This window comes from Micromys minutus (genome assembly GCF_963924665.1).
Source record: "Micromys minutus genome assembly, chromosome: 7".
Lineage (NCBI taxonomy): Eukaryota > Metazoa > Chordata > Mammalia > Rodentia > Muridae > Micromys > Micromys minutus.
Window position 1 is genome coordinate 558,020 of NC_137976.1, and position 26,867 is coordinate 584,886.

Below are 26,867 nucleotides of genomic sequence, written 5' to 3' on the forward strand. Positions count from 1 at the left end.
AGAGCAAGTCCTGAATTGAGTTCACTTCATGATCCCCGTGTCTTCTGTCCTCTGCTTGTTCATTTTGAGTCTGGTTCTGTGCCTGCCTTTAGGCTGCCTTGTGAATCTGTCTTTATGTCTGTGTGTCTGTCACTAATAAAGGGCTTTGCTTTGTATTTATTGAACAGCACAGAAAAACATTGTATGTTGAAGGAATAACACACCGATTTATAGAGATCTCTAACAGAGTTTTACAAGGGACCAAGTTACAGGCTCTAATTAGCCTCCAACTGATCCCAACTGACCCAGACAACAAATAGCACCACAACCCCATTGTTTATCAACCAATATCCATAAATACATATTCATTTTAGAATGCTTCTCTTTGGGTGGTTGGGAGAGGGAACACCTTCATGGAGGCAATGGGAGGGGAAAAGGTGATGGGATTGGTGAAAAGGGGATAATGTAATGTAAATACAGAGAATATCCAATAAAAATTAAAAAGGCTTTTTTTTAACCTCTGTATTTTCTGTTTTCAGCAAATGATACATATCTAGTTCCAAGTCAGGGGCATGGAAAAGTATACACGTTAATGTCATATGACTGTACTGTCATTAGTTTTAAGGGTCAGACTTTTCCCCAGCCAGTGTTCACCTGAGTTGCCAAGAAAAAACTTAAAACACAACTAGCCCAAGCTGTGTATCAAGGCAGGGCATATCTTGTGTGTCTCCTGGAAGTCCTGCCCAGCCTCCCTGTTTTTCGGTAGGGTGTCCAAGGTTACACTTGTCCAAAGGAGATGGAATTAGCCAGGCCCTTGTTGTATGGCAGCTTATTGCTCTTGTAACCTCTTATAGCAAGACTCTGTGTTGGCCTTATCCCTACAGCCATGGTGGCTAAAGCATCACACCACGGTGTTAGCCAAGTTATGGCAATGACACTCCACAGGGAAGATCAGGAGACCCTCACGTAAGACTCTAGCTATGTCTCCCTTCCCCAGCTACAAGTGGTCTTGGGAGATGCTAGAGTAGACATTTATCGAAAAGGTAACTGAGAGCAGGTCTTCATGATGTAGCTTCTCTGAGATTACTATCCATAATGGGGTTGGATTTTGAGGTGCTGATGCTCTCTGGGAGTCACCCACATTACTGTGGCTAACTCACTTGTGTTCTATGAGCAAGCCTGATAAACTCATTGGTTTTACAAGCTGGACACTGGTGAAATTGTACTTTTGTCTTCAGCAATTCTCCCGGATCAGTAGGGCTTCTAGTCTGAAACTCAGACATACTGACTCTATTTTGTTAATTTACGTACAGTTTGGATATGCTAGACCAGAAATCTTTATTATTTTTTTTTACATTCCATGTCACAATCACATGCTGGGGTCTTGGTCCCACAAAACCAAGCTCCCTGACTCTGCACACATCCTTCCATCTTCTTTGTGCTCCCACTCCCACCATTAGAAGTATTTTCAGTGTGTAAGTTGCTTTGAGGGAGAAAGATCTCAGCCTAAAGTCTGCCAGTCTCTTTCCTTTAATGTTGTACATCCTGAACATTTTGCTTGTGGTTTGGTGTTAGCAAACTAAAAACAAAATAAAACAGACAAACAAACAAACAAAAAAAAAACCCTCAAAACTTGTTGATTTTCTATTTCAGTCATGTAAGAGCAACTGCATAGGGTTAAGATGATCTAGTAATGGGACGGACTTTAAAATGTGTGTGAGTGTGTGTGTGTGTGTGTGTGTGTGTGTGTGTGTGTGTGTGTGTTTCTCTCTGTCTGTGAAGGTCTGTGTTGTATAAGTTGAAGAACAACCTTGGGTGCCAATCCTTCGGTGCCATCTACTTTTTGAGTAGGATTAGCCCTGCCAGCTAACCTCTAGCCTCCAGGAGCAGTTGCAGGGAAAGCAGGTGTATGCTGATGTGTGGGGGTTTTGTGTATTTGAACTCAGGTCCCTGAGCTTGCATCATGGATCCATCTCTCTAGTCCAAGAAAATGGTGGGTTTTTTGTTTGCTTTGCTTTGTTTTGTTCTTAATATGGACCATACCAGTGAGAGTGAGAAACTAGACACATTAAGGCATCCTTCTGTGCCTGTTTTTCTTCCAGCATGGCAGTCAAACACACATGAAAAATGTGAAGATCAAAACTTGATCTGGAAACCTGCCTGAGAAAGTAACCTACATTTACAGTATCCAAGAACAGGTCTTTCCACAAAGCCTCTCAACCACTCCATCTAGCGATAGATATGTGAAATTACACCCGAAAAGATAGCCACAAATAGAGATAGCAAATTGCAATTCACTCGGGACTGGACTGTGGTTTCCAAAACAAAACCAATGGGAAGTATCTCCCTGGTGACCAGAGAATAACAACCTGGGTGTTTACCCACTCACTGCTGCCTCCTCCTAATAAAGGTTTTGCTTGTAGTTTGAGACAGGGTCTCACGTGTAGTCTGGTTAGCTAGGAACTCACAATCCTCCTGTCCCAGCTACTGCCCCCATTCCCAACCTTCCCCATCCTGGGTCTGAGTATGGGAATATACTACTGTACCAGCTCAAATGGTGTCTAAATGCTTAAGGAAATTTTAAATTTCATCATGACTTCTATTAATAAGAGTGTACAGTCATAGAAGAGCCTACATCTAGTGTCTCCTTGTCAGTATAGGGTATGGGCATCTGTGTATGGGAGGGAGGGGTAAAGGGGAGGCAGCTGTGTTTTTCTGTCTCTGTGTGGCTGGGGATTGATTTCTCTATTGCTCTCCATCTTACTTTTTGAGACAGAGTCTCTTACCAAACTTGTAGTTCTCTCTTCCAAACTGAACAGGTTGGCCAGCAAGCCCGGAGAGTCCACTTTTCTGTATTCCCCTTTCCCCAGCCCTGGTGTGACTTGGTTTTACATGGGCACTAGAGATATGAACTCAGTCCTCATGGTTTCATAGTGAGTACTTCACCCACTAGGTCACCCCCTAGCCCCTGCAGAACCTATTTTTAAAAATTAAATCATGGTGTTGTTTGGTTTGCTGAATATTTCAGCTGCTTCCCAGAGGGACCTTCTTTAGAGGCTGGACCACTAAACCACATCTTTATCACACAGATGGTTATGCACCAGGTCTTGAGGCATGACTTGCAGGAGTGCTTCTGAGATAACTTAGCTGAGCTAAGGGCCACATCAGGGAAAACACTGGGGCTGTGTGTGCATCGTTGAATAGTGCCTGGTAGCTGGTTCTCAGGTTCTAGTCCTGCATTCAGCCTAGGCCCTCTGTCCACTCACTTAGCTTTGATATTTCCTAGAAACCCGAATGTTCTGTGACCTGAAGGAATTCCAGAGCTGAGACCCAAGAGGCATGAGGTATAAGAAACAGTTCTGAACCCAAGTAGGAAGTATTATTTATTCAGACCAAGTCAGACACCTCGCTCCTTTTCAGTGGTATACATCTTAGCAGGATGGACAAGTACAAAAATAAGATATTCTAGAACACTCCAGGTTGGAGGGTCCAGAAACTATGTGGGTGTTTGTCAGGAGCTACTCTGCAGCCTGAATGCCTCTCTGTTCTGAACAGTATTCTAACTACAATTTGACTTGAAATCAGTTTAGTGTCCTGGAAATGGAGGGAGATTCCCCAAGAAAACAACCAGTTAGAAGTGTCTTCAGAAAGACAATTTACACTCAAGAACCCTGTAGAAAAATATGAAAAGAAATGGAAGCTACCCAAAATACATTGTATAAAGCACTACTTTCTGCTGCTTTTAAAATTCAGTAGACGTCTTGGATCCTTTATTTGTTTATTTATGTATTTACCCTTAGGGTCTTACCATGTAATTCTGAGTAGTATGGAACTCACTGTGTACACATCCAGCATCATAGAGATCCATCCCTGCCTTCCAAGTGCTGGAATTAAAGGCATGTGCCACCATGCCTGGTGCATGGCTTAAGCTCTTCCAGCAAAACCCAAACCTTGTATGCCAGAGAAACAGGAGACATGAGTAGCTCTTTCAGTGCCTAGAGGAGAACATCTTAAACCTTAAGGGTACTCAATTGTGCAGATAAACAGAGACAGTAGGAAACAAGCCTTTCTACACTTCAAACTTCAACTTTCATTTGCACATGAGAACCCCACCTATACTGTGGGTTTGAACTGAGTCACTGCTAAAGAGACCAACCTTCAGCTCCTCAGTGGTAAGAATGTGTGATCCTGCAACAAAGGGGGAATCAATAGGGCAGCATTTTATATTCCTGGGCCAAAAGGACAAGAGTTTACAAAGCTACAAAGATATTTCCCTTGCTCCCTCCCTCCCTTCTCCCTTTTCAGTACCAGGGCTTCATGAATGCTCGGCAAGAACTATAGTATTGAACTCCACTCCTAACCCCAAGAAATTTTACTTCTTATGATTTCTATTACTGATTAATAAAACTTTAATTAGCTATGTCAGTTGTTGGGTTTTTTTTTTAATCTCAAATTACCCAATGCTCTGTTAACACTTCATTTAGCTGTACCCATCCTGACATGAGAGTTTCCTTCCCCTCATCGGATGCCAATGGATTACTTATCTCAAAAGGTCCTAGTAGTGTCCACACAGATCAACAAGCAGGAATCAGTAAGCCCAGTCCCCACCCTGATCTGTGCACCTGTTGCAAATACAAACTATCTAATTTTCACCCCACCAAAGAAGACGCAGCAGTGTTAAATCAGGTGGGGCTGAACAGAGAGCTCAGATGTCAGTCGATTTTTTACAGGCACCAATGTGATCACAGCTGTGCTTAGAGAGGGCTGATTGTGCCTCTACCAGTTGTAATTATGAAGCATATGGGTAAAAATTCATATTGGCTGTGTGCTCAACTCTGATGTGTGAGGGACACACCATGTACCACAGCTTAGATCATCCCCAGATGATCTCACACAAATATTTCTCCATTTGTAAATGGGGGTGTGTGCCTGGCCTTCTCCTGACACTGATCACTCCTAAATGGGTGATTTAACATCCACTCTTTCTGCTTGTCACTGGGATGCAAATATAACCCAAAGGCTTGATCAAGAAAAACACAAGCCCTAACAGGGATTTGAACTTATACTCCAGCCTTCATCTACCATCTTCTCTTTAAGAGTAACTGTACTGTAAAAGTAATATAGGGCCCAGTTAAATTTAGAAACATAGGCCATCTGAGTGTGATATCTGATACAGAATCCAAAGGAATATTCTGTGGTAGGAGGGAGAAACAAATCACTATCCTTTGAGTCTGACATGAATACTCACTCATTCCTAATAAACTCCTCATTTGAGGGATCAGCTTGGTTTTCAAAATCTTTAGCAACATGACAATTGCTTCAGTCCACTGTCTGATTATAATGTGATGCCTGGGCTTGCATGCTGACTCTGAACGAGACTTGGTACTTATACACCATGAGACCCATGAGATTCACTACTGCAGAAAGACAAGGGCCACTGTAGATAGGGCACAGATTTGAGGTTCACAACTGTTTCCCACAAGGCTGGTTATCATGGGACTGTCCAGGACTGTCCAGCTCTGTCTGTCAATAGTCCTCCTTGGGCACACAGCCCCCAAAAGAAATTTGGCCAAGTCAGTGTGGCTGGACTAACTTTCCCTTGTCCACTCCTCAGCACATAGCCTTGAACCTGCAGCCTCAGGCCAGGGTCCTGCTTCTGAATTCAAGGAATTCTGGTCTTATTGGAATAGGCATCTTCTAAAACAAAACAAAGTGTTCTCTGCTGAATGGTCTTCTCAGTGGCCAATGATCAACTTGAGGACTTCCCTTAGGAGATTCCCAAAATGTCGGCCATGCTAAAAACTTGGAGTATGGTAGCTTGCCTACATTGTCCAGGAATATCCTGGCTGTCCATTACACTGAGAGATGGGGAACATACCTCTCTCTCCAGACTTCTTCAGGCCTTGTCCCCCCTCTAAGAGTTTATAATTTATCAACTCCCAGGAATCCTTGACTCTTTACTAATGGAATTGACCAGTCTCTGTTTGGCTCAGGCAACACACAGGCTGCCTGCCTCTCACATGTCCTCTATGTCTACATTGACTTCAATGCCCAAACACTCTTGAAATTGGGTGGGGGGGAGTTATAGCTCTGTAAAATAAAAATGACGCCTCCAACACAGTAGGCCAACTCGAAGATGAAAGAAAACTAACTAAATGCTCAGATGGAAGCATTTTCCAAATCGCTAACCCTGCTTATTCTGGGACTTTGCTTTACTCACGGATTCTCTTATACCCCCTCCCCCTCCACCACAAGACTGCTTTGCTGTCTAATGGATAAATAGCTATACAGGTCTATAACTCTTAAAGCATACTGGAAATGTACACAACCCTATGTGTATGTTTTTCCTGTTTTGTATTGCCTTTCTTCTGAAGACAGTGGAGACTTTTTTCTCCTGTGGGTGTGCCAATAACCAATTCCAGTAAGTTCATGCAAAAGAAAACACGCTGGGATGCTGTCCAGCTATTTGGTTTCCACTAATAAAGATAAAAGCTGTAAAACCCAATTATCCTTGTCTATGGGACAGACTTCTGGGCAGCTTTCTACTCCCAGGGAGGAAGCTGGAACTCAAATCCCAGCCAGGCATAGCTGCTCCACCAGGTAAGAAAGTGGTAAGGCCAATTTAGCAAATTCCCATTCTTAATTAAATCATCAAGTAGATCCTCCTCACCTCTTAAAGGAGAAAATGAAATCTGGTTTAGAAAAACCTCTTCCTCAAAGCTCTTTGGAGTCCTTATGGGTACTCTATGGCCATAGTTTTCTTCCTAAATGTATCTCCAACCCAAACCTTTGAGCTTCAGGACTAGTCAGATAAATTCTTTCCAAAATGCTCAGGAGTGATATGTGCTGGGAGAATTGTATCCCATGGGCATGTGTATCATACTTACCTCTTTAACTCCAGGCACTTGTTTCTGGCAAAAAGAGGAGAGGGAAGGGGGAAAATATCATAGGCCATACCAGAACACTGGACACAGATCACTAACAGCTCTGACTGAGGGAAGAAAGATCTTCCAGTACCTTTCCCATTCTGTTCAAGGTAAAACCGAGACCCTCAAAAGGCTGTCATTTTGATTCCTGTTCAAGGCAAACATTCCTGAAAGTCTGCCAAGTGAAGTCTCAATCTGCAGAACTTGAGAAGGTGGGCGTCACCACAGTTTTGACTAAGTATATGCCAGGAAAATGTCCCAAATGCAACAGCCGATTGATTTCATTCTAGTTGCTAAGCTATGCTTTTGTAATTTAAGTATTTTCATCAAAATGTCACTTCAAGTGGCATCTGAGATAAAGAGGTAGACACATTTGATATGAAATATAGAAAATGCTGGTAATCTTCCACCTGCCTTGACATTCTGCACTTCAGAAGCCCAGCCCAATACAAAGAATCAGATGTCATGAGTGTGAAGATTGAGCAATCCTCCTATTTTAGGGACTCAGAGTCCTCACAGAACAGGGAAGGGAGGCAGAGTCTAGAAGAACTTGGTTCTTTTCCATGCAAACCTTCTTAGAAGATAGTAATCAATGGAAAAATCAACAGGTGAACAGATCTGACTTCCAGAGGTTTCTAGCTCTGTAATGAATTTTGAAATTATTCATGCTCAATCTGAGCATGCTGGATACATCAGTGAGCATTTGAGAACACAAAGCTATCCCTGCTTCGGTTGGATTTTTCTTCTTCAACAGCTCAACTCCTCTCACACGAGAATCTTACAGAATGTTCCTCTGACTGCTGGGGGTGTCTTCTGGTTTACTGTGACTTTCCTGGATGGCTCCTGTGTGTTCTTGGCACGACCATGTATTTCTCATTATGGAGGTGACTGGGGTGAGCAGAACAGATGGCTGAGACATCCTCACAAAGACTGTTGTCAACACCAAAGACACTTCTGCTTAGTACTCTGGGTGGAATGTTTTGTGTCCAACCTGTCCTGATAGCAGGGTAGCAGGAGGTATCACAAAGTTAACACTAAACTTGGCACAAGAATAGGAGGGAGTGTCCACAGGTGATTTTGTATGTCAATTAATGCTCCATCATAAACAAGAGGCCACATGGAGTAACAGGCTTCCATCTTTTTTTTTTTTTTTTTTTTTTTTTTTTTTTTTTTTTTTTTTTTTGGCAAAGGTCTCAAATGGCAGTAAATAAAGGTACTGCTGATCTCCCATTGTCAAGGCTTTGCCACTCCTCCAACCCCCATCCTTGGAAGAACCACAGAGGCCATCTGCCAGTTAAGCACTTTCAAGTTGCTTTAGATTGGTACACTTGGGACCAAGGCACCTTATGAAGGGGAATGCATGGCTTCAAAGGACTCAGAAACGTGGAAAAGTGCTCCAAGTCACAAGTTTTCTTTCCCTGACAGCTGGTCAGAAGCACAGGCATCTGGCCATGTCTCCATTTCCCAGATCAGTAATTACCAATTTAGTCCCAAAGAAAATTTAGAGAAAAGAAACAATTATGGCAGCAGAGATGAGAGAGTTTGTTTTTCTCATTAAAACATGATTAATTAACTTGAAATCTGAGTAAGTGTATGTGACCATGGCCAGCTTGGTGACAGAATGTCAAGAGCAGCATGTATCCCAGCACCTGTTCTGCCTCATTGTACAGGCCAGGGCAATAGTGGGAATCAAGCCACCTGAACCCTACCCAAACTCAGAACCCTGCATGCCAAAGATACTACATTTCCTTAGAATGCCATCTCACTCTACCTAGATGGGCAAAGGTCTTTCTGGCAAGAACTAGTGTGATGTGTGATCTCTGTGTGGATTCTCATTCCTGGGAAGCCTGAGACCTACCTACGGTCCTGAAGTACAGTCAGGTGCAGAAGGCTGAGTGATTCTCACATCAAGGCTCAAGTCTACTTCTGCTAGGATGTTGAAATCTAGACTAGGCAGTAGTCTAGCACCAAATACCCTTTAATATGGTCAATACCAAAAATTTCCTCTAGGAAAGAGAGAAAACAACTGAATGCACTCCTTTTTGCTGAGGTTGAAGAGAAGATAGTAACTAACCATGGCTTGCCTATTTTGTTTTTTTTTTTTTCTTTGTTTGGGTTGTTTTTTGATTTTGGTGGTACACTGGGCAGTTTGGCATAACCAGTCCCATAAAGCCTGAAGCCCAATGCACTGTTTTTGGTTCACAATGATGTGTTTTTATTATCATTTTTTCTGAAGTAGAAAAGATCTGAAAACTTGGAAATCAAAAGTAATCAAGATACAGCGAGTCTGGAAGGCATTCAGATGCACAGCCGAGGTTCCAGACAAACGGACAGAGAAGCCAACTGGAGATGTCCCTCTTGGAAGAGCTGAGTTCAAGGCTGCTGGAGTTCAGATGAGGCTCTTCATTTCCAGCGATGTCTGACTAGTGAGGACTCATCGTTGACCACCTCAGGGTCTCGGGGGGCATGTCGGCAGTGCAGTGGAAATAGCAGCAGCAGGATCAGAACCAGGAGAATGGCTCCACACACACTCATCAGGGCATAGGACACAATCCACAAGATAGGCTCATTCAGAGCCTGTGCTGGAACACAGTTGCTGGCTATGTCTTCTGTGGAAAAGGGCCCAGAAATTTCAGACACTGTGGTACCTGCAATCTCTGAGGAGACAGAAGGAGAAAAGTTACAGCTGTGAGTCAAGAAGTTCCCACTGGCAATGGGCACAGAGCTCATGAATGGTTACACTGTGGCTCCAATTGCTTAGATACTGAATGTGCACTTAGAGACAGCTCAGGAGCAGTATGCCCTCAGGAATAAAAATGAAGGAGGAGTAGAAAGAAGGGCAGTTGGCTATTCAGAAATCTCAGTGGAAGCTGCCTAGCATGGGTGAGGAAGGGGGTCATATGGCAAACCTACTTTGACCTCATATAACAGGGAGACCAACCTAGTCTTTTTAATATTTTGTTTGGCTGGTTTTCTTGCAACAGGGTCTCACTCTATAGCCTGGGATGACCTGGAACTTGCTGTGTAGCCCAGGCTACCTTTGAACTTATGGCAGTCCTCGTGCTTCAGCCTCTTGAGTACTGGGATGACACTTGAGCTACCACATGTAGCCCAACTCACTCTTAGTGGTTCCAAGATTATCCTAGCTACACTGGCATGGGAGGGTTCACTTCCCCCATCCTATGTCGAATCTGAAAGACCATGAAGCAAAAGTGATCAATTAACAAACATATGACTTGTGGTATAAATGGTGACACAGAAACATAGGATGCCATATTGGCTTCTGCTAAAGACCCCAGTGTTGGAATAAGGTCCATGAGTGAAGGTAGGTGAGATTTCTGAGAGATTGTGAGAAAACTCCAAGTAAACAAGAGTCTTGTAGTCTCTGTTCCTCCATAACATGGATTGTTCTTGCAATTTGAGCATGGAATGTTCTCTCTTTGAGCCCCTCCCAGGTGTAAATCAGAGTGAGTTTTACTTCAGACTACCTATCATCTTACCCACTACCACTTAGAATGATGTATGACTGACTGTATACAGCCTACACTCATGGGGCTTTGCCCTTGTGACTGTATACAACTGGGCTTGTCTCTCCTTCCAGGGCTGTAGCAGCCGAAGGCTTTACTTGGGTGCGGGGCAACGTGGACTGGAAAGGTCTCCTGACCACTCTCTTAGTCCCAGAATACTACACCATGAAACATTTTCTGGTTTTTGCTTTTTGTTTGTTTGTTTTTTTCTTGATTCAAGCCTCAGGATCTCTAGTCTTGTCAACTATGACCTTCTTCACTTGGGAAAAAAAACAGTCAAAATGGCAGTAGGATGAAAGTCTTTAAAGGAGAAAGAAATGACTTGTTTCCTTTGCAAAGGCCATACCCTTACTGGCCTGTGTAAACTCCATGATAATGGCTTTTTAAAAGCACTTGAAGGAAAACAAAAGACAAGACACACTAACCAACCACACAAATGAACCAACCAATGAGCATGGCCTGCCAACACCCAAGCATGGTGAGATGCAGCCTCAGTTGATCCACACCCCTTAAAATTCCCAGTCAGAGGGAAGAAAAAGGATATTTGCACACAACACCCAGGGAGAAAGGTCAACATGCCCCTTCCTTGGGAAAGTTGCTGTTTCCTGACACACAACTTTCTACCACATCACTACCCATCTTGTGTTTTCTTGGCTGTATTACAATGCTGGAATGTGACTTGGCCCCTCATCTAGTAAGCAAAAGCTGAATCATCTCCTGTCTGCCCCTTTATGGAAAAGTGCCAAGCTCTGCACTGTAATTTCAAAAAACAAATGACTCCACTCCAAATCAGGAAGGTAATGAATATTTACAATAGAAACCTTGAAAAGAGAGGGAAGGGAAGCAGTCATAGAGACACCAGTCAGAACAATACTAATATTCTTGAGTGTAGCACTTTCTATGATAAAATCATTGTTATTAAATCTTAACTCCAGCTATTTTGATAACTATACAAAAAGCCATATTATGGACACATCAATTGATGTTTAATTTTGATTTTCAATTACATTACTTCTGAGTAGAAGATCTACTAAGGACTGGAGATGTATGTCACTGGCAGAATGCTTGCTGAGCATGCAGGAGGCCCCAAGTTCAATCCTCGGTATTACAGAAAGAAAGGAAAAACTTTACTGGCCATTTGTATTTTTGTTTCTCTGTTTTCATGGATTTGTACAAATCTTTCAGATAGTAAAATCTTTCTTATGTTGTTACTACCTTTCTGAAGCAGGTCATTTGTCTTTTGTCAAATTTACTTTGTAAATGAGATGTGCCTGCCAGTATACAGATGGAAGTGAGCCTGTGCAGTACACAGATGGAAATGCAGGAAGGCGGGAAGCAATCCAAAATCACTTGATACCACTTTTGCTTCCAGCCAAGATGGAGTCACAGGGGCCAACCTGACCTCCCACTTGAAACAAAGGCAACATTGGATGTTGGATGAAATGGTGCTAAAGGAAAATAAAAGAAGCGTGTCCTGGCACAGTTTTATGCCTCTAGGCTGTGAGCTAGAGAGAGATGCACAAGCCAGGTTGCAGAAGTCCAGAGGAACAATGGCTGTAGTGTTTGCAGTACAGGTTGAAGAGAAAGCTCCACCAGAGGGGCAAGGCCTCCTGGAGCCTTCAGCAGAAAGTCCAGCCAGCTCTTCATATTTAGGGGTCCTGTGTCTATATCCAACCAAACAGATCATTCCAGAGGAATAATGACATCTCTACTGAAACATGTAGACTTTTGTCAATATTTCCTGAACAACACAGTGTGACACTGAGAATTATGACATCATCTAGAGATGATCAAGTTCAGGTGTTGCATGGACCTGACACTGAGTAAGGTAGGATGTCATCTAGAGATGATGTTCAGATTCTGTGGAGACACTGGGCCATCTCAGAATGGAACTGACCCTGTTAGTCTTGACATCATCTAGAGATGAAATCGGTACTAGACAGTGCTTGAAGTCAGTGCAGACTGCTGGATATCTTATAGAAGAGTCTTGTGCATCCATGAGCATCCTTGGATCTTGGTGTCTCAAGATTCCTGGCTCTCATTCCTTGGGTTCTGAAGGATGCTAGCTCATATCTGAGAAGCTCTATCCCAAAGACTGGGAGATGTCTTATGTTGGATATTTGGCTCCCATAGAGGAATCTTGGAAGTGTGGTTGTTTGAATAAGCTTGACTCAGGGAATGGCCTTATTTGGAGGTATGGACTTGTTGGAGTTGGTAGGGACTTGTGGAAGGAAGTGTGTCACTGAGAGTGTGGGCTTTAAGATGCTCATTCTAGCTGCCTGGAAACCAGACTTCTCCTAGCGGCCTTCAGATGAAGATGTAGAGCTCTCAGGTACTCTTGCAACCTGACTGCCTGAACGCTGCCATGCTCCCTCCTTGATAATAATAGACTGAATCTCTGAACCTGTGAGACAACTAAATGTTGTCCTTATAAGAGTTGCCTTGGTCATGGTATCTTTTCACAGCAATGAAACCCTAACTAAGACAGAGGATCATAAGCATTCAGTCTATAGGGCAGAGCACAGCAAGGAGATAGAATACACACATATAGAGAAGAAGGGAAAGGCAGTACACAGGCAAGAATTTTGCCCAGAAATACCCCAGATGCATTCAGTTGCATACAGAATATGATGGTTTTGGTTATCACCATATTCTAATGAGGAAGTCAGAGGACTATTCAACATGATAGGGAAACAGAAGACATTAAAAGATCTAAATCAATCTTCTTGGTACAATATATATCATGAAAACCACATTGGTGTTATCAATGGTACATTCACTATAAACAAAAATCATCTGGGGCAGAAGAGATGGCTCAGCAGTTAAGACCACTGGCTGTTCTTGAAAATGACCTTGGTTCAATTCCAGTGTCCACATAGCACCTCAAAACCATTTGTAATTCTAGTTCCAGGGGAACCAACACCCTCTTTTGACCTCTGTTGGTAGTGTACACATGTGTTTATACATATATGCAGATGAAACATCCCTATATAAAATATAAAAATAATTTTTAAAAGGATCAATCAAATAAAAGACATCATAATAGAGCCATGTGAACTGACACACACAGAGAACACTGAGAACCAAATAGAGAACCTCAGTGTGTACAGATTATCTCTCATATTGCTTATTCATGTTAAAGGGCCAAAGGAAAAAGAAGGGCAGGAGGCCAAGAAGAATAAATAGTAACTAAAAATTTTAGGACTTAATGTGAAGTATGTATAAGTTCACAGATTGCAGAGATGTGTCCCACCCCCACACACACACTCACAAAAGCACATAGATACTCCCATTCACAATGAAGGACTGAGAAGGGCATGGTCAGGTACAGTGGAATAATTAGGGTAAGGTTTGATTCATGCACAATGCATGGACATGTGAGAATATCATATTGACTCACTAATATGAACAATTAATTAATATATGCTAGTATCAATTTTAGAAAGGATAACACATGGAGTGCTTAGGAATCAGCCACACTAAGTCAGAGAACCAACTCCAGAAATTTTCTTCAAGTTGAATGCCTGTAATTGTCTATGTTTTTCCATATATGTGTATGTAAAAACAATAACAACAAAAATCCCCAAAAAACCCAAACACCCCCAAAACAACAATAGCAACAACCCCCCCAAAACAAGCTCTCAATAAAATCACATTTTCTTCACTGAACATACTGTTACTTTGAAGTCAGAAGATGACTTTATGTGCTAGGTCTCAGAAATGTGTAAGTGAGGTGCCTATTAACATAGTAAAGCAGATGCTGGCCAACTCTCCCAATACCCCTCAGTAACTGTGGTTTCTCTCAGCACTCCTCACTGTGCCCCTATCCTACGCCTCCCGATCCTGGTATTTTCTCCTCCCCTAGCCTGATCCCTATATAACGCAGCCATTTTGGCTACCCTATTTTCTTGTCCTCTTTGCCTGGGCCACCTCTCTTGGTCCGTGGCCCCTCTATTACTTCCCATTCCCATTTAGTCTACTGGCCATGTTCAGCTTAGATTCTTATCTCTGCCTACCTTCTCCCTTATATTTAAAATCTTCTCCAACTTTAGGACTCATCATGTTCTCCTCCTCTCCTCCTCTCCTACTCTTTCATTCACTATGCTCCTTTAAGATTTTTGGGAACAATCTCAGGTTGTCAGACATAATGCATTAGTTAGGAACAACCTTCATTAAAGCATTGTGCTCCACAGCATTGGAGTAAACTGGATTTCAAACTAAGGCAGAGAAGTGTGGGTGTGATTCATTTGGTGTGGAGCCTGCTTTGCATGCAGGGGGCCCGAGGCTCCATGCCCAGCACTGCCCAAGCTGCTGTGGTGGTTACATCTATAACCCCAGCACTAGGGGAAGCAGGAAGATAAGCTGTAGGTCATCCTAGGTCACATAGGGAGGTTGAAGTTAGCCTGAGACCCTTCTCAAAAACACAATAATAAGAGCTACATCCAGACATTATTTTTAGGAATAGCCCTCCACTGAGTGTCTATACATTTATTAGATACATTAACTTGCTATGGAGCTGAATTGACTTTGCAATGTTGGGTTTATATATGAGAGGTGTTCACTGTGGGGAGGAGAGTGAACCTTGGAAGTAGACTCTCGGATCAGATCCTTGCTCCTTGTCAGGGGCTCCCTCACTGAGCTTAACTGCCTGGTCTACTCTGTGTTCTCAGCTATCTGCTTAGACGCTCACTTTCCTCATCTGTAAAATGGGGGTGTAACTGCCCTTATAAGTGAGTGTTGGAAGGTTAGTTAGCAGATGTTAAGTATGCACATGGTCCCCAGGGAACAGTGCTACATGTTGGTCAGTTCTTACTATGTTGTTACTGTAATTTTTTTATCAATGTCTGAGATTAAAATTTTAATTATGTATTTTCTCTGTTGTCCCCAGAAAGTCATGACCTGGTCAGCAATGAGTGCTTTGGGAGATATAATATCATTTTACTAAGGATGCTTGTCAGATTCCCTCCCCACATGAGACATAACGTGAAACAAAAGGATCTTACCAAATTGAAGATCTGCGATCAAGGCATTCCCTGCAAATGCCTGCTTCAGGAATATTACTCTGCAGTTAGAAGGGTTCTGAACACACAGCCAGCCCCCTGCCTCTCCTTCCTCCCTCCCGCAGAAATCCTCCTATGGACCCTCTCACTCCCAATCTGGCATTACACCCAGAATAAGTGCATATCACTTCATCTGCTTTTGACATGGGTGCTAAATATTGAACTCGGGTCCTCATGCTTGCGTGGCAAGTGCTTTACTGGATGAGCCTTCTCCTGAGCCTTTGCTCTGCAGTAGGCACAGACTAACCATAGGGGTCAGGGTTTTCACTTATATGAGGTTCTCAGCTTTGGTGTCTTTGACAATATTCTAAGTAGATGAGTACCGGCATGTCTCCGAGGCTCATCTTCACACCACCATCCCTATTTTTAAACATGAGCTGTACCAGACGATCTACTTTCAACCTGAAGCAAAAAAAAAAAAAAAAAAAAAAAAAAAAAAAAAAAAAAAAAATTCCATGAAATGACTGCCATAATCTACAATGTGTTTCAAGTTGTATGAGCTGAAATCTATATAGCTCTTGGGTGCTAAATGTCTCTGTCTATAAAAAGAAATGGATGGTATTTCAGAAGCCCTGGAGGCATTAAGACACCAGAGCTGTCAATTTAACTCTATCATTATTATCTGCTTAGCTGAAGACACTTGTACAAGGGAACATAGAGTTAGATGAAGGGGCCCCAATGCCCAGAGAATCTGTTTAGGGATAAGCCAAAGACTTGGGAGGGTCAGTTCTGCATTTCTCATAGTATCCAGCTACTTTGCACAGCTCTGTATTTTCACAGATCCACCTAGGGATTCTTGGGAGGGTTTGGTGTTTGAATTGGCATGGACAGCAGAAAGAAGCTGTCTGGGAAAAGGCTTCATGGGAAAGTGTTGAATGAGCAAGCATGAGGACCTTGATTTGATTCCTAGAACCAACCAACCAACCAAACAAACAAACAAATAAACAAAAACCCTGTGTGGTGGTTTTCTGCTATAATCCCAGTGTTGGGGAGACAGAGACAGGTAGATCCCTGGGCATGCCCAATAGCCAGTGTAGCCTACTTGGAAAGTTCTAGACCAATGAAAGACACTATCTCAAAGAACAAGATATAGAGTGACAAAAAGAAACCTGGAGTTGACCTTTGGCCTCCATAAGCACAAGAACCCATGTGTATATGTACTAGTCTGCACACATGCACACTTACATACAACCTACAGTCTACATACACACACAATGAAAAGAAGACTGTCTAGGCACTTTCCCTCAAGTGACTCGGAGCCATGGCCACACTGTTGAACTCCAGCTGAAAATAAGCCAGGAAGTCTACAAAGTCAGTCTTGGAAAAGCTCTTGGAGTTTCAGAGATTCTGGTGAAGGGCTTCTGCTCACTAATCCCCCGATGCAACCCTCAGTGAACCCTATAGCTGCCCAAAGTTATAAAGTCAAAAAGAAGGGGGAGCACTGGAAAGTACTGGAAGCTTACATAACTTTTACCTCCATCAATTTGGTTGGTTCTGTTGGGAAGTTATGACAGATGAAGGCTAAAGAGCAGTTCTTACTATTTATTTAGCTAGTTTGTTCCTGGGGGTTAAAGACTGGGCCTTAGATTTGCTAAGCTCACATTCTGCCATTGAGCTATAGTATCTGTACTGGTTTTAAAATAGACAGTCTTGCAGTATTATGGAGGACAACTCCAAATTCCTGTCTTGAAGGATGTCCCTGCCTTTACAAATAGCAAAGACTATGGGTGTGGACCAGTGTACTCATATCATCCCAGGTTTTAAACATGCAGTGGGGTGTAAAAGAGCCATTCCCTGACCTGAGGTTCACATGAGGGCTAGTCCCTTCATGTACAGGAAGGGTTTATTCTGCCACAGTTTAGGTCACAGTTCTTTATTTCAGATTGAGCTGAAACTTGAGGTACCTGGTCATATAAAATCCTCAGGAGAATGGATTTGTCTATTTGTCTACTTGGATACAATCCCCTTTTCTATACTTACACAGTCCAAGACTGAAACCAAGGGATTGATACCACCCATAATGGGATGGCGTTCCCACCAGAACTAATATAATCAAAACAATCTCTTACAGACATGTCACAGGACAACCTGACCTAGAGACTATCTTGTGGATGCTTTCTGCCCTAGTGACTGTAGGCTGCTCCATCCAAACTGACAACGAAAACCAATACCACCAATATTATGGTAGACAGAATTCAAGGTGCTTTTCCATTTGAGATCCATTTCCTGGTATTAAATCCATATAGTCCTCTCCTCTATACTGCAGAACCAACAGAGCAGGGCACACATGATAGCACTATCACTGAGTCTGGGGTAAAGGAAGACTTTGGCTTATGACCTAAGGGTTTTATGGCACTTCCTCTTGGACCACTCATCAGGGAGGGACCAGGTGCTCCTTTGAGGACACTCGGGCAGATTGTGGCAATGCCTTCTGGCAATGAACGGGGAATCCTGCCAACAACCACATGAGTGAGCTTGGCAGCAGCAACAGCTCATGCCAGATGGCTGCAGGTGATAACCAGATCCTTAGAAACTGCACTAGGAGCCACAGTAAAGAGTAGCCAAGTTCAGGAGAAAGCTGTTAGGCAGCAACAGACATCTAATACAACACTTACACCTGTCTGACAAAGTAAGACATGTACAGTATCATTAGAAGAATCCATGCCAACCAAGGGAAGGGTATTAGCTACATCTGCCACAAGCTTTTAAGGAAAATATGGTTAAAAGTTTACTAGATCAGACTTTTTGTAAGTGTGCATGCCTTATGAACAGGCAGGCCTCTGTGTTGAAGAGTCTGTGAACTCAAGCAACCTCAAATGGAAAATACTTGAAAAGATGTGCTGAATGCAGTTGGCTGTGCCCTCACTGTTCCCTGTGAGCAAGCAGAACATGAATGATTTACATTGTGTTTGGACTGTATCATGTTACTAGAGATATAGAAATCAGTTAAAGTATTTGTGTGGTGAGCCTGGGTTACCTGTGTACACAGCGCCATTTTGCACATAGAACTAGAGCACCCAAAGATACTGATTCTTGAGAGGCATCCTAGGATGTATCCCACAAGGGTACTTGGAAGCGAATGGATATTTTCTAGAATTTAAAATATTATATAATTAAGAATAAAAACATTAAAGGCGGGGCATCTAGTCCATTTTTCACAGGGCTATGGAGCTTGGCTGCTGTAACTGCAGCCCCAGGAAAGGCTAAATAATTTGTGCTGAAGAAGAAACATATACCCAAGTATCTTCTCACATCTGTGAAACCAACTGTGTAAGTGCCAAAGCCTAAAAAATATTTTTAAATGTCATTTAGAAAATACTTGTATCACAACATCAAAGAGTCCAGAGTGCAATCAATACAGATACACTGCCTCCCTGTGAAACAATGTCAAAGCCACATCCAGCAGTTATTTATTCAGATAACATACTGTTACCACACCCCAGCAGGTGTTCCATGCACACAATGCCAGCTGCTGCCAAGGTAGCCCTTGGCTTAATACCATTTAATATGGAAACTAGGTTTGTGGGGAGAATGGTTTAGTTCTTAAGATTACCTGAAAAGAAGTGCAATACTCAGAGCTGAGAATACTGTGACATCTCAGGAGACACTGTCACATGAGACAGGGAAAGATCTCAGTGGCAACAGGATAAATTACATATTAAAAACATGAGGGATGGGAGAGCATCTCAGGCTAGTAAGGTTCATCATATATGCATGGTGACCCAAGTTTGATCTCTCAGAACCCATGTGAAGAAGCTGAGCATTGTGACAGGCACTTGGAATCCTAGTACTGAGGGGCTGAGACAGGAAGATGAAGGGATTTGCAGGTCAGGTGGCCCTGCAAAAGTGGTGAGTGCCTGGTTAACAAGAGGCCCTGTCAGAAAAAGCAAGGTAGATGGCATCCTGAAGAGTGACAGCTAGGCTGTTCTCTGGCCTCCACGTGCATGTTCACACATGTACACATGTACTGTCACACTGACACATGCACCTGTATACACAAGAACACATAATGCACACACACATACACACAAGAGTATATATCACATATGTCTGGGATGGGTGACTGTGTAGTCTAAGTTATCCTTATAGACCGGATATAGTTTTTCTTCTTAACATGGCTTATATTCTCCACATGGCTACCACACCTTCAGAGATGTTTATTCTCTGATGTGAACATCAGCTGTCCTTAAACTTACTATGATTTCTTTGTGCTGGTTAGTTTTAATTGTCAACTTGACACAACCCTAAGAAACTTCAGAAGAGAGTCTCAGTGAGGGGTTGCCTAGATCAGCCCATGTCTGTGGGAGATTGCCTTGATTACATCAATTGAGATGGAAAAGCCTGCCCATGGTGGGTTTTGCTGTGCACTATCATGTGTGCATTGATTCATTGCTCTCCACTCAAGACTGTGGATGGGATGTGATTATCTGCTCCAAGCTCCTGCTGCCTTGATTTCCCCCTCCATGGTGGACTGTAACCAGGAATAGAGAGCCATTAAACCCCTGTCTCCTTAAGTTGCTTTTGTCAGGCTGTTTTATTACAGGAGCAGGAAATAATGCTAAGATAACCTTAAACTTCTGATCCTCCAACCTTCATCTCACGATAGCTGAGATTATAAACACGTCATTACTTCCGATTTTATGCTGTCATTGTGATAGGGCTTAAACCAGGGCTTCCTGTATCCTAGGAAGGCTCTTTACTCACATATCACATTCAACCTCCAAACTTTTGATTTTCTGAGACAGGTTCTTAATCAAATTCACTCAAGGCAAGACCTGGAGCAGCTGCCAATCTGGAAGATGCTGGCAGGCAAGGGGCTCTCTTCTGGCCACAGTTCCACCCAGGCCACAGCAGGAACCCGCAAGGAAACTCTGCTGTGGCTGCTCACACTACTTTACCCAACATGTTCTACAAGAGAATTATTCCTTTGCCTTATTTTAGAACTCTAAGTAAACAGCACCCACAGATCTCCACTTCTTATTTCCTAATGAGGATCCAGGTTTTCATGAGTTCTTTACATTATTAACTTTGCATTAACAGCCAAAACATTGTAATTCACGACCTGGTGATACAGTTTAGTGATGGGCATGTGCTTAGTCTGCTTGAGCCTCTAGGTTTCATTCCCAGAACCCTCAAAATAAAAATCAGAATTCAGCGGTGAGACTCACGGGGATTTTTATTTCTTGTGTGGGAAGAAGTGATTTTTTTTTCAATGCAACTAGCACTTTCCTACAACCTATTGTGTGCTGAGCTAGAAGACATGTTTTATGTGTGTTGAGCCTGGTGGTTCAGGCCTGAAATCTCAGCTCAATGGGAGGCTGAGGTAGAAGGATTCCAAGTTCAAAGCCTGCCTGAGCAACTCATGAAGATGCAGTTTTGAAATTAAGAAAGTTAAGAAATAAAGGGCTGAGGGTTCAGTGGTAGATACTACCTTAATATGTGCACACTCCTTGGTTCAACCCCCAGTATTTTACAAACACACACACACACACACACACACACACCCATATACACACACCCTCACTCAAATATACTTATGTGGGTCACTCCATTTCATCTTTCAATAAATCCATTAGTCATTTCAGTGGATATTGTTCATCAGGTTATTGTAAATGAACACATGTCAAATGGTTCAATAGTACCCAGCAAGCCACTATGATAATTTTAGTGGGCACATTTACCAAGGCCCTCTTTTTAGGGTGTTCCTACACCATGTAAGCCACACTTACCTGCACAGGGACTCACTGCAAAACCCACCCTCCTCTGAGCTCTGTCAAAGACCACGTAGAAGCCCTCCATCACGGTGGCACCAATCACCAGCGCATTTGTGGAAGAGGAGATACCAAAACGGTAGCATTCGTAGTTGAAACCAGCTCCCATCATGGGCTGAATGTAGAGCTGTTTGTTGAAGAAGTAAGGGCAAAGACACAGGACAAAGCATGGATTACACAAGAGCATAAAATGGGAGGTCCCACTGTGCCCAGAGGGGGACCCCTGCAAAGATCATGGGAGACAATGACATCATCCCAGACATCTGGGACATGAGATCAAAACTGTTTCAGTAAACTTTATTTTTCAAAGATTTTTAAAATTTTAACTAAGTATGTATGTGCATGTTTCTGAGTGTAGGTTTATACATATGAGTACACAGCTTCATTCCAGGGCTCTGACTCTTCCCCAGCCAATTTGCATGTTTGGATTATCAGTCAGCAAACACTGACTGAAGGTGAAGAGTTTCTCACCCCTTCCCTGTAGTCTGGGGACCTTGTATGGAGTAGAGGCTTGGCTAATGTGTGTTACATGAATGTATGAGGTAAAGCTTGGCCAGTGTTAAATGGGGTACACAACTTCAAGAGAGGATCCACTTAAATTAGGAAAGGTGGAGGGTAGGGTTAGTTTCAACAACAATGCTGGGATCTAAGGTTTTGAAGGGTTCCCAAGTACATGTACAATGTACCTCTTATCACCTCTGAATGAACAAACTAAACAGAAGCAAAAGGTTATGTATCAAAGATGAAGCAACTGACAGACATAGGTAAGTGGCCAGATGTGACCCAGAGCATGTTTACATCTCCTCGTTGGTCTCTTTGTGTGTCTCTTCCAGGAAGAACTCCAGATAATGGACTTGGGAGACAAAAGTAGGCAAACTTCTGTTTAAGTATATAGTCTGGCTGAGCAGGGGGTTCCCAATGGAGGAGTTAGAGAAAGGACTGAAGGAGCTGAAGGAGTTTGCAACCCATAGGAAGAACAATAATGTCAACCAACAACCCCCCCCCCCCACTCCAAGTTCCCAGGGACTAAACCACCAAGCAAAAAGTATAATGGAGGAACCATGGCTCCAGGGGCATATGTAGCAGAGGATGGTTTTGTCGGACATCAATGGGAGGAGAGGCCCTTGGTCTTGGGAAGGCTCAATACCCCAGTGTAGAGGAATGCCAGGGTGGGGAGGCAGGAGTGGGTGGCTGGGTGAGAAAGCACCCTCATAGAAGCAGGGAGAGGGAAGGTGGGATAGGGGGTTTCCAGAGGAGAAACTGGGAAAGGAGATAACATTTGAAATGTAAATAAATAAAATATCAAATTTTTAAAAAGAGGAGGGGGAGGAAAAAATGGCTAGTGAGTTCTAGGCCAGGACAACCAGGGCTATATAGTGAGAGACCTTGCCTAAAATAAATAAAAATTCCAAACAATATTTTGTAACCTATCTATGAGAATACTTTATCTTAATGAATCTCAGAAAAAAAAAGGCACTTGCCTACCTTAAGCCAAAGAAGCAAAAACAGACAGATGGCAGTATTTAGACTGAGAATAAGCACATTTTCAAGGGTCTATGAAGAACCCCAGAATTTCCTGTTTGCCTAGAGGTAGCTCTTAATAATAATGATGATGATGATGATGATGATGATGATGATGATGATGATGATGATGATGATGATGAAGTGTGTGGTGCCTGTGTGCTCACATCTCAAGCCCTGTCCTAAGATTCTGGTAATGGGAACCCTGAATCTGACCTCCTTAGATTTTAGGGAGACATACATCTGGGAAATGACTCCACAGTGCCCCTCTTGTGAGTCTTGTGATCAGAAGCAGCTCACCCAGGCCTTTCCCAGTCTGGTGGTCCATTTTCTCCTCACAAAGCCAGGGCTCAGGGAAAAAAGATCTGAGAGTAGAATGGGAGATATGGCTCAGGAAGACAAAACTTGCTTTACTGAGCTCCTCAGGAAATAAAGAGTTACTGCTGTTACAGAAACTATGAGGCATTTACTTCTGACAGTCCAACTTTATGGATACAAAGGCATAGTAGAAACAGAGCTATGGTAGATGTCATGGATGGCCTCAAGTTACCTTTCTCTGTGGCTATGCCCTGAGGAAGCTGTGTGGCTCCCCACACTGTGTCCCCAGCCCTAGAATTTAGGTTCACTCCAGGCTCCTTTGGGTGACATCAAGGAGGGAAAGGGCTAAGATATCAGGACTGCCTGGGGATATTCCCTCTCATGGCAGGAGCCATGTTGTCTCTCCTGGGAAAGAGGCATGAATGTTCTGGGAATGACCTCCTCTCCCACTTGGCCAGGACTAGTGAGAATGATATCTGAAACAACTGTGTGAGTCTGTGAGTCCTTGGGAGATGGCATCATGATTCTTGTTTACTTAAAAGTAAAAATATGATTGATCGAGATCTTTAAAAAAAGATTCCTTATTGGATGGTCTCAAAACTGATAGGAATATATGATGCAAAAGGAAAGGGCTAGGAAATGTTAACTAATTCTTCTGAGGACCCAAACTTGCCAATACATTGTAGTGAGGGAAACCTCAAAAGCTACTAAGAGAAGATAGGGCCTAGAGAGATAGGGCCTAAGGGTCAACAATGAAGAGCTCATTCTCAAGACAAATTAGTTCATTCTTGCAATAAGTTAGTAAGTAAATTTTGCTATGCCCTTAAAGTAAATAAATATAAGTTGGATAGATTTATCTTTGCCTTAGGTGAGGACTTACATAAAAGAAAAAAAGGTATGGGGTTGATCGAAAAATGTTAATTGTTCATTTCTGCTCTTTGCGGAATAGGTGTCTAGAGCAGAATCATACTACAAAACTAACACAGATAATGGCATAGAGACAACTTAAAACATAGTGTGAGCTTATTGAATCTGACGGTGATAAAAATACAAAGGTTATATTGCTGTTAAAAGTTTATGTTTGGATTCTATTGTCTTTTACCTTAAAACTTCACACCTGCTGCCAGCCTGCATATAATTCAAACTGAATATGACTTGCTAGATATAATCACTTGGTTTGCAATACAATATTTAAATCATTTGTCTCACAATATTCAGGTGTATTTAGTTATAAAATAATCATTTGGACTGCAACACTATACTGCTTAGATAAGGGTAAAGGCTAACCACTGACCACAAGGAAACAAGAGAAATTAAAATTAATTTTAATAAGTACTTGTTGAAATTCTTGGATAAGTATTAAAGGAAAATCTGAAACTGCATATGTTTGAATGCATATTATAAATTTTTGTATGAATAATGACAAGTCAGAATCTTGCTTTCCACTGACTCCACACCCACCTCCCAGGTTACTGAACTCACTGGACACAGACACAGGTATCCTCAGAACTCCATTATCACCCAAGGCATTTGATGATGGAAAGACACACAGGATTGTTATGCCAACATGTGAGGTGAGTCCATAACATTCCAGGTTCAAGCTGAGACACATTCACCCACTCCCTATTATAGAAGGCAGACTGACAGAGACCACCAGAGCAACAAGGTGGTGGCCACAGGTGCCTAGTCATGCATGAGATCTGATTTTGTGAGTTACATGGGAAGATCACAAACTAGGCTTGTACCTGAGGCAGAATGGTGATTCGGAAGGAGCGACTGGCATTCTCATCTCTCAGGTAGATAGAAATCTTAGGAAAATACGCCCATGGTGTTTCTGAATTTGTCCAGCATGCCAGCTGGGCCCCCGTCCAGAAGCCATCAGAAAACTCTGGAATCTAGACAAAACAGATTCTGTGAGAAGTAGGCACCAGCATGGTGCATAACAGGAAACAGCTCTCTGCTTCCCTGGTCCCAGCACTAGACGCCCACGGGGATAAACAACATTTCATTTGGACAGAGTGACAGGGACATTAGTCTCCTCGGAGAGAGATGGTGACGACACAATAATAATTATTAAAAGTGCAAAGGCACCCGGATCGCTTCAGGGTAAATGCTTTGTAAATTACTGGTTTAGCCTTCTAACATACCAACATGTGTGTGTTACCACACACACATTATATTCTCACATTACCAGAAAGGGAACCGAAGCACAGAGAGGTGTGACAGCTCACCCCAGGCCACATAGCAACAAGCATTTTAAAGAAAGAAAATTCTAAAGGTATCTGATATAGTTTTATTTCTGTTGCTGTAATAAACTACCCTGATGAAAAGCAACTCAGGCAGAAGGGAATTAATCATTCCTCTCACAATTCAGGTTATAGTTTGTTACAGCCAACACGTGACAGTGGTGGCGGGCAACGTGGCTAGTCACTCTATACTCACAGTTGAGAGCAGAGAGAAACTGACTTGTGCTCTCTGGATGCCTTCACCCAGTTTTCTTATCTCTTACACAATCCGGGAGGCTCAGGCTAGGGAATTGCTCCACTTACAGTGGGCCAGGTATTCTATTTCAATGAACAATCTAGACTATCCCCACCTACATGCTCACAGGGCAACCTGATCTAGACAATTCTTCAACTGCGATTTTCTTCCCATGTCTGGCTTATGTCAATATGACAGTTAAAACTACCCATCATGGTGGCCTTCAAGGTACTCTGGGACATTGCCTGCCTATGGTCTCCAGCATTTCATTTTTACTACTTGTTTCCTAGTGCACTGTTCTTAAACATCCCTCCTTAAGACCCCAGTTCATACCCCATCTCATCTGGAAAATGTCTCAGACTCCTGGTCTAACAACAGCACACTGCTCTAGTTGTCTCCTACTTAGCCTTTCTCTGGGACAGCTCATGGTGAGAAATCTTGCTTCCTAGTAATAAATAACCCTGTTCTTGAACCTCGAGCTTCTTAGGGAAGTGTCCCTCACCTGTTCCTATGTAGGTCTTACTATGTGGGCCCAATAGCTGTACAAATAAAACACTGAGGAACATGTGGAGGAAAGTGAATGGCACCCAAGATCAAAAGGAGGCCATCTGTGCTACCTACTAAGACCTTGAGCGGTGGTGCCACTCATGAACCTCTACCTGCAGAGGAATTAACAGGCTCTTTAGACCCGTGCCACCTCGGCCTTGGGTCCTGGGCTATGCCTGAGCCATACACTGGTGGAAGAAATGTCTGAAAGAACTATGGGGACATGTGGCCAAGGGGGTTGGAATGTCACCAATGGGGTTTCCCTGGGAAGAGCTTAGGTCTGGGAGTGAGAGAGGCACAGCAAAGGTATTGACAGGAACATGCCCATTGGGTGCCAAAGACAGAAAGGGAGGTGAAGGAGGCTGAGGGGGAAGAGAGGGGTGTTGCAAAGTAGCAAAGCCTGCACTCCACTTACTCAGGTCTGTACTCAGCAGCACCTCAGATATGATTAAGTGGGAATGTGTATAGCTCATCTATGTCCTGAGTTGTCTGAGCTCTAGGGAATGGTTGGGATAGATATGTACCCTAAAGTCACTAGCAGATGGCAGTGGGGGATGACAGGCTATTCCCGAGATTGGGAGAAGCCAGGGCCAGGAACCAGTCCTAAGAAGCAGGTGACACCTACATCCTGAATGCCGGGTGTGTGCTGTGTGTAACAATGGCACATGCTAGGTGCCATCACCCACCCTCTGAGACACAAAGCCACCTGTTAATCCTCCCACACAGCCAGAGTAGACT

General features: G+C 42.9%; 1 protein-coding gene across 1 annotated transcript in view; it reads right to left on the minus strand.

The window, feature by feature from the left end:
• Window positions 1–9,199: 9,199 nt before the first annotated feature.
• Window positions 9,200–26,867, minus strand: part of BACE2 (beta-secretase 2) — an 81,435-nt gene continuing 63,767 nt past the window's right edge. Inside the window, exons 7-9 of the mRNA XM_080918895.1 lie at window positions 24,848–24,997; window positions 21,222–21,390; window positions 9,200–9,562 (exon numbers count right to left, since the gene is read on the minus strand). Coding sequence (XP_080775021.1) covers window positions 9,309–9,562; window positions 21,222–21,390; window positions 24,848–24,997 — 573 coding nt within the window. The 3' untranslated portion in view covers window positions 9,200–9,308. The remainder of the gene's footprint in view (window positions 9,563–21,221; window positions 21,391–24,847; window positions 24,998–26,867) is intronic.